We start from the raw sequence: 8,944 nt of genomic DNA, 5'->3' as shown, positions 1-8,944 counted from the left end.
ATACAGTAACAACAGGATAAGTTAATAATTTAAGTACTAAACTTATAATAAATATTGAAAAACTGCTTTTATCCTCGTCTCAAAAATTGTGTGGCAATACAATCGTCATTACGTGATTTAAAAAGAAGATTATGTATATGAAGCAAGATATATTTCTTTATTTCTAATTGTAAGTCATAATAGTTCTTTATTTCGGTTCACTTTTACAAGAACATAAAATACGATAAAGTATTACAACGTGATTGCGATGTTATCTATAAACAAATAGAGATTTTATAGAAATATCTATACTTATCATTACGCAATAATAATGTTCAAATTATCTCTATTTTATAAAAATATCTGTTTATTACTGTTCAATAATTAAGTCCAAATTATCTTTGTGTGTTTTATTATCAGTTCTACACAGCTTACTATCTCGATTAGATAGATTGTTAATTATAAATAATTCTTAATTCAACGTGACAGAGAGAGAGTTCAGATTTGAAGTAGTAATGTGTCAGAAGTGCGTTTTCATTCAATACATGTGACACTAATAAATCTGATCATTAAATAATCAAACGATTTTTCCCAAAGTTTTTCAAAATTTTTGTCTGCGTGCAAACATCGGTCGTGCAATAATTCTAATTACATTTCTAGTCAAGTAAGAGATCAAATGCGGATATCGAAAAATTCAAGATCCGTTTTTGAACCGAGACGAGATCAACAAATTCATTTATGCAACGAATCGTGCAATAAATATTCCGAGGAATAAAAATATTTATTTTCACAAAATTCCACGTACCACGTCTATTTCTCCATTTTTCCAAACGAAGTGATGCATTCGACGAGACGCGATGCAGTCGCGATAGCTGTCTGCGCAACGAGCTCGATCGTCGACGCAGCGTTGGTCGTGCCCCACCGCGATCAGGGAAGGACCCCGCGGGAAACCATCTCTCCCCACCATGATGTTCTAGGATAAGAAGCCTCGTGGTCTTGGGCCCTCCCGAGAGCGGGGATCATAGGTCCGCCCTCTACGATAAGTGGGAGAACGCCGATCGTGCGTAACATCGGTACATTTGTCGGGTGCTCTTCACCAAGGCGATCGGCGTATCCCCCACTTATACAAATCGACCCCACCGCCCACGGTGTTCCTCTCTCTGTCGTTCGGCCACCCCTCCATACCAAGGGACTGTTGGGGGCAGTAGATGATTCACTATATAAGACAGGCAAGGACAAGAAGGTGTATGCTAGTACATACAATCCTTCCGTGGCTCGCACATTTCACGACGTGGCGAGCGGCGGCGAATTTGGCTGCGGCGTTGACCGACTTTTTATTCTCTCTCTTCTTTTCCTCCTCCTCTTCTCCTAGTTGGGCTCCTTCTTACCTTCTCCTTCCTTTGCCTTGAAACTACATTGTTATTTTATATCTTTTCGGACCTTTGAACCGTCCCCTTGTAGTTTTCACCCTTCCTTACCACCCTACAGCCGAGACATTACTCAACTTTGTCTCGATCGGAGCAGTCACATATAAGACGTAGAGTCGAACGGACATAGTATAGTCTGAGCGGACGGAGCAAACTGTGTCGTTTTTTTTTTTATCAAGAGACTAAGAAAAAGAGAAACGTACGAATATAGAGACTTTGTGCGATATATACGTCAGTGATAACCACGCAACGACAGGCACTCGAAGACATTTACCAGCGCTTCGAGATCACGGATCCTTGATCAATCGGTGGTCTGTGATCGATACAAGATGCTGGTGGAACCAATCATGCTGTGGCTCTGGCACAAAATGGGCGGAAGCATCAACGAGGTCCTTTGCACCCTTTCAGTGTTCGCCTGTGTTTCTCTACCGGTTTTTCTTCTGGTGAAGTGGGTAATATACATCAAAAACTTGCCGCCCGGCCCATGGGGAATGCCGATCTGGGGCTACTTACCCTTTATGAAAAGCCCCACGCACTTGCATTTCCACGAGCTGGCCAAGAAGTACGGTAAAATATTCAGCGTCACCATAGGCTCCGGATTGACCGTCGTTATCAGCGATTATCGCATCATCCGCGATGCGTTCAGAAGGGAGGAGTTCAGCGGCAGGCCGCGCACTGACTTCATGAGCATCCTCGACGGATACGGTAAGTGTCAAAAGCACAGCAGATTCCAATAATACGCTTTAATCTCGCACGCTCTCGTATCGTCGGGGCGGGTTAAAGCACTCTGCCGGCTCGCTCGTCTTTCGCACGATTTCCACATTTTATCGTTCTTCGCTCGTGCCGTGCGTCGGGATTATTCTCAATGCTGGCTGATATCGGAAACATTTTTTTCTTTAGTGCGTTTTACTAAGCGAAACTAGCGAGACTATAACGAAATTGGAATACGACATTCGAGGAAACTTTATACGGGTGACTTCTCTTCCGTGATCGTTTCTACGATATTTTCCGAACCGTCGCGTTTCCGATCGGTCACGGCTATTGATTTCCACGGTTGCTTCTCGGTCAATGCTAGCTTGTGCTTCGAGATGTTGCAATCGATCGTCCGCGAACCGATCGATACCGTGAAAACGAAACGAGTCCGCGGATGACGCGCCGCATATGAGAGAGTTATCGCGGTTTCCGTAGCTCAGCATCGTTCTCGTTGCTGTTGCAGGCATCATCAACACGGAGGGTGCCTTGTGGGAGGATCAGAGGAGATTCCTTCACAAAAATCTTAGAAGTTTCGGCATGTCGAATATGAGTCGCGAAAAGACAAAAATGAACGAGAAAATCATGGTTAGTACCAAATTTGGATTTATAATCCTGCAATTTGTTGATTTATATAGCGAGTACTATAAAACTTTTAAGATGCGTATCTAAGCATCTCTACGTGATATTTTAAAATTGCGATATATAAAATATATCATTTATAATTTAATATAATACGAAGGCGATATTCTCGAGATATACGTTTTTCTTTAATTTATCAATATTCTGTACTTAAATACAATATGTAAAAATTTGTTGTAATTAATTACTAATATTTTGTTTTATATTTATATTTTGTATATAAAAATATTTTTGTGAATACGATATTGATAAAAATTTTCATTGCATGAAAATAAATTATCAAAAAATTTAATCCAAAATACCGTAAAATAAACGATCACAATATTTTGATTTAGCACGAGGTCGAAATGTTTCTTAACCGAGTGGAGTCGAAGCGAGGGGCTCCTACAGACATCTCGTCCTATCTGGCTCTGTCGATCAGCAATGTCATCTGTAAGCTTACAATGAGCGTACGCTTCCACCTTAATGACCCGAGATTCGAGAGGTTCATGAAACTCATTGACGAGGGATTCAAACTCTTCGCTTGTTTGGCGTCTGTGAATTACATACCACTGTTCCGCCACCTACCATGGTTCCATGATATCCGAAATAAGATCTCGCAGAATCGAGCGGAGATGGCTGAGTTTCACCAAAACATTATTGATGACCACAAAGATAAATTCAAGAAGGACAGCATTAACGACATCACTGATGCCTATATACACGAAATTCGGCAAGCCGAGAATGAAGGTCGAGAGCTTTTCCAGGGAAAAGATAAAGGTGAGCAGAAATCAATTTTTTCAATCGATTTTTTCAAAGGGTACGCTACGCTAGTCCCACGTATCAGCATTATTTCAAGTAATATTAATAACATTATATTCGTAAAATTTAATGATTTGTAATATATGAACATTTCTTTGAACGGCTGGTTTTTTTTTCTTTACGCAGATCGTCAAATGCAACAAATTCTGGGCGATCTTTTCTCTGCGGGTATGGAGACAGTGAAAACGACATTGAAATGGGCGGAGCTTTTCATGGTGCTCAACCCGGAAATGGCAAGGGAGGTACAGGACGAATTGGATAGGGTTGTAACAAGGTCAAGATTACCCACGCTAGAGGATCTTCCCAACCTTCCAATCACAGAGGCAACGATTCTAGAGGTTCTTCGCAGGTCCAACCTCGTACCACTTGGAACCCCGCATGCTACCACACGGTAAAACTTTACTATTTCATCTTCGATTTGTTCCCGTACGATTCTTTGACGGAAATGCTCTTTGTTGTCCATTCCCTTTCTCTTTGTTGTCCTTTCCCTTTCTCTCTACGTGAGCTAAGATTTCACAACGGGTCCTCGCCTTCCTCCTCGGCGGCTTTCCGTCTGACATATCCCTCGTGCCTCGCTCGTGCGCGCGCGACCGTTTTGGATGATTATATTCGGCAAGAAAAAGTGAAAGCAAAAGGTGTGTGGCCTCTTGTCTGCTTTTCGGCTGGGTCGCCCCGCCTTTTCGAGGCGCCTTCGAGGTCGATGACACCGTTTCACAGAGAGCCTGTTTGAGCCGAGGCAGATGGATCGGATATCGATATCTATTGAAAATAGTTGTTAGGAATAATCGCGCATGAAAGCAGTGTTAGAAACGGCGCGGGCGGCACGGTTTCACTTCTTTGCGAAGAACGCGGCCAGAAAGAGCGTGACAAGCACACGTGCGTGCGTGTAAAAAGCCAAGTTTGTGACTGACTCCACCAACAGATTAATATCCCGTGACCATTGAAATATAAAATTATCAAACATTAAGCACAGCAATTAAATTTTGCGTGAAATTTTAGATTTACATGTATTATGGTTTTTTTTATATTTAATAGAAAATTATTGATAACGAAACGAGCCAATTTTTATCGCATATGCTTAAAATCATGCTTTAATCATAAGAAAATATATCCTGATCCTCTCCAAGATCAATTATTTTCAATCGATTAATCGCCATTATTAGCTGGAATTTTAGTAAAAATGTTGCCTAATTAATGTTGCAGGGACGTAGAGTTGGACGGTTATAAAATCCCAGCCGGTACTACCGTGATACCGCTATTGTACTCAGTGCATATGGATACGGAACTCTGGGACGATCCGGAAGCCTTTCGGCCTAACCGTTTCCTTGCCGAGGACGGTAAAGTCCGTAAACCGAACTACTTCATACCCTTCGGAGTCGGTAAACGAATGTGCATGGGCGAAGTGTTGGCACGCATGGAACTCTTCCTGTTCTTCAGTTGCATGATGCACAACTTTAACTTGACCCTGCCCAAAAGCGCCCCTTTGCCCAGCTTACGTGGCAATGTCGGTATCACAATATCGCCGGAACCCTTTGAGGTTTGCTTTCTGAAGAGGCCTCTTCAGACCAACGTGATGGCCTATATGGCCAATAACGCTGAGGCCTCCACGCCTATTCGTAACATTGGCAGCCATTAAGTGTCCTCAACGGATTCCAGAACACGGGCACGGTACTTGTTCCTATTGCCACAGGAGAGGCGAACAAAGAGAAGAGATTCGCAAGTCGCGTGCTGACGCCATGGGGATCCCATCCACGCTCAGGCACGTGCGCATCAGCTGAGATGGAGACCCGTAAGATTATCTAATTGTACGATTAATTGTCGGAGAACGGTCGAACGTTCACGCTTTGTCGAAACCTTCACGTAAAATCAAATATTTGCAGTAAATTTTGACATTGTTATAGCTGAAAAAATTACACATTCACTTCGCTAAAAAATGAGGGAGTTTAGTTAAAAGTTTAGTTCTGTTAAAAAACCTAAACTAACTTTTAAAAACTAAAAATTCTCTGAAATTATACATGAACGATCGTTCTCTGGAATCTAAAATAGTATATAATTAAAAATGTTTTAGTGTAAAATTAAAAAATGAATTGAGTCTTCAAGAACAAAAAAAAATTGATAGGTTATAGAAAGTTACTGAAATAATTTTGCTAATAGAATAGAATGTAAGCTAGGTTCTCGAGCGTGTATCCAATACATGTCTGTCCATTTAATTTTGGCAAGATTTTATATGATTCCCATTTCTAATTACGAAGTTCGTTATTAACACAAATATACTTTTTACAATTTTATCTTTTATCTCTAAAATGAGATTTTATCCTTTATATCGAGGTTTTAAAAAATCTACAATTTAAATTATTAAAAAAATTAAAAAAATTTTTTTTAAATCATTTAAAAAAATCTACAATTTAAATTATTAAAAAAATTTTGAAAATTCGTGACCTTGCCAATCGTGGTTTCTTTTCACAGCGATTACGAGACAAATAATTTCAAGCTGATAAAAAATTGATTAAGAAAGAAAAGAATAGTCCACCGTATGGTAACGTATCACATATACGAGCTGTGATACCGTTATCATAATCCTATTAAAAATTCTAAGTAGTCATTTTATTTTACTACGCCGGAACCGTAATAATAGATAAGTTTTGGCTACGTATATAATAATAGGTAAATTCGTGGTTGCGGAGGTAGTTTCTTTGTAAGACAGCTAGTCTAACATCGGATGGTCGAAAGAAAGCGGAAGTCCTCCTCGGCTAGCTTAGAGTACAAAAGGAGCATTACTTCGAAGAGCCTACATCTCCTCCCTCCTCCTTCTTACTCTCACAGTCTTTTCCGAACTCATCACTCAATTCCTTAATCGTCCATGAGTATTTATTGCTTTGCAAATGTTACTTTGCTCCCGCTCACCCTTGCTCCTCGCCTCGTATTTATTCGCGCTTAGTTCTAGATCGGCGAGATCGACGGGATTCCGATGTGTCTTGGACGGTTTCGACAGCGATTTCGTGCCTAACGAGTTCGCAATCTGTCGGTTCACGTCACGTTAATGACATTAATGACTCCAAATGCAACGAAACACCGATTTCGTGCCTAATGAATAACGTCAATTTTGCCACATTGTACTAAATCATGGCTCGTATCGAGGTGTTTCGTCTCTCGAAAGCTCTCAATTTGACACGGTTTATCAACGTTAACGACTTCAAAAAGTGATCAAACGATACCGATCACGATCCCGAACGCCGTCGACTCGTCATAGATCTCCGCGGACGAACGAGGATGGCGGCTCATTATCCGATGCTCCTCTTTCGTTCACGATAATAACAGTTATCCGTTATTAAGACAGAGAGAAAGACAATGAGCGAGAGAGAGAGAGAGAGAGAGAGAGAGAGAGAGAGAGAGAGAGAGAGAAAGACAGTATATTTGCGTATGTAATGTTAGGTTGCATGTAAGTATATAGATGATAGATTTGAGCGTGCGTGAACGTTAGCGTGTATATTTGCTGTACGTATTTTTAATATTATATACATAGCTGGTCGACGAATCACGTGCCGTTTGACGAGAAAATGCGAGACTGCCCTTGCACCCGAGACCGCTCGCGCCCAATATAGTTAATTTTTCTAGCGATTTTCTAACAGTGTGGGTCGTGCCAGTGTACTGGTCGACCCAGCTGGACAGAACAGGCCAGGCCCGTGAGCGATTTTCGTGAAAGTCGCCGTTGTGAGATTCCGTTGCGACATCCGCCATTCGGCGGACGACCACACAGCGCGGCGCGGCGGCCATTCGGAAATGAGAAAATGGAAAAAAAAAATTATGTATCAAGCAAACATCGATCGGGCCGATCGGATTGATCGGCCGCTACAGCTTGGGTGCGAGCGCGGGCTGAGGCTGTGAATCTAAGAGACCCCGGGATGTACGGTCGACGAATCATTGTGACGTCGTGCAGTTCGATTTCCCAAAGATATCCCAGGCTGTGCATCCTAAACAGCGACGAGAAGCCGCGCGGCGACGTCCTGATCTCTGAGATCAGGAGGGCGAATCCGAAACGTGTAAGCTTTTAAAGCGTACTCGACGACTGACGGACCCCTTTTAGCGGGATCGACGCCGCGCGGGCAAAGCTCCTTCGCTCAAGTATCCGATAGAGATAATTAGTCTTACCACATAGCATGCATGAATTACAGAATACCGCATTGTGTTCACCCATCGTCGACAGCGAAGAACATTTAACGTTCTTCTTTTTCTATGAAATAAAGATGTGTTTTACAACTGAGGTAACCGTCCGATAAGTGATTCATCCCTACCACCACAGTCCTAAAAAGATACTCGTTTTGTTAACAAGAATCCATTTAAAAAAATAATAATAATCAGAAGACATTCATCTCACAGATTCTGAAAATATTTCAAAATGCGATACAAACTTGAAATGATTCTTTTATTCTGTATTTTATAAATCATAAAACAACAAGCGTATTTAAGCGAAATAACAGTATTTAAGTGCACAGAAATATCGCTAGAGATTTCGATGGATATGCCAAGAAAACATACATTATACCATTCGTAACAGTGACGAGTGTTCGGCCGAATATATAACAAAAAAACTTTGAATTCTTTATCGATCGTTCCCGCGAAAAATTTCGTCTGGAAACTGCAATCTTGGGAACCGGATTCTTAAAGATGAGTAAAAAAACTTGTGGTTCTTCGGCTGCATACACCATCGGCCTTCGACTCTGATCTCCGTGATCGCGCGCCCATCCCTTCCTGTCGCTGTTCAATACTTGGAGGACTTTTGCTCGGGGCCTACGAAAGAGAACTGAGCTGGGCCTAGCTTTCTCTTCCACTGATCCGCTCAGTCTCGCATTTGGTAAAACGCTTTTTTTTCAATTCGTACAGGCATTCGTATTCTGCTGTGGCAAAAAACAGTCATGAATCTGATCTCGCTAGCTACTTTAACTGGGTGAGATTAAAAAAAAAAGGCCGTAATTAGCGTCAAATTGCGAAAAATTATTGTGTACTTTACTGGATAATTTTCGTGATAAAATCCTGTTTAAATGTTAAATAATAATTTTGAAAGGACAAGATTTTCATATTTGTTAGATGTTGGTTGTGATTGCTGTTTTTAAGATTTTTCTTAGCAGAAATTAACGGCTTATATACATAGCTTGAGCGTAATTGTCGGTTACGGTAATTAATTTGATATTTCCATGTATAAAATCTCGACGATTCCCGAAATTGTAAGAATAAGAAAGCTTTGGAAGCTGTTGGGGTAATTATTCACTGGTCAATAACTCTGTCAATAATCACGCGAGTTGACTCGTACGAACGGTACGTAAGATTCACGGCGGCACTTCAGAACG

The 8,944-nt window shown here is 41.2% G+C and overlaps 1 protein-coding gene across 1 annotated transcript; it reads left to right on the top strand.

Moving 5' to 3' along the window:
* Positions 1 to 1,735: 1,735 nt before the first annotated feature.
* Positions 1,736 to 7,860, top strand: Cyp18a1 (Cytochrome P450 18a1). The gene is made up of 5 exons (XM_071778437.1): positions 1,736 to 2,111; positions 2,623 to 2,744; positions 3,134 to 3,557; positions 3,726 to 3,990; positions 4,803 to 7,860. The coding sequence occupies exons 1-5, from the start codon at positions 1,736 to 1,738 to the stop codon at positions 5,233 to 5,235; spliced, it is 1,620 nt and encodes a 539-aa protein (XP_071634538.1). The 3' UTR covers positions 5,236 to 7,860.
* Positions 7,861 to 8,944: the final 1,084 nt, after the last annotated feature.

This window comes from Temnothorax longispinosus, chromosome 5 (assembly GCF_030848805.1).
Source record: "Temnothorax longispinosus isolate EJ_2023e chromosome 5, Tlon_JGU_v1, whole genome shotgun sequence".
NCBI classification, from domain to species: Eukaryota; Metazoa; Arthropoda; class Insecta; order Hymenoptera; family Formicidae; genus Temnothorax; species Temnothorax longispinosus.
This window is presented reverse-complemented; position numbering and strand designations above follow the sequence as displayed.

Bases quoted from the DNA above. Each gene is read 5' to 3' on its own strand.
- Cyp18a1 (XM_071778437.1), top strand. From the start codon at position 1,736: ATGCTGGTGGAACCAATCATGCTGTGGCTCTGGCACAAAATGGGCGGA. The intron at 2,745-3,133 runs GTTAGTACCAAA...ATTTTGATTTAG, and splicing joins AAATGAACGAGAAAATCATG to CACGAGGTCGAAATGTTTCT. The intron at 3,558-3,725 runs GTGAGCAGAAAT...TTCTTTACGCAG, and splicing joins TTTCCAGGGAAAAGATAAAG to ATCGTCAAATGCAACAAATT.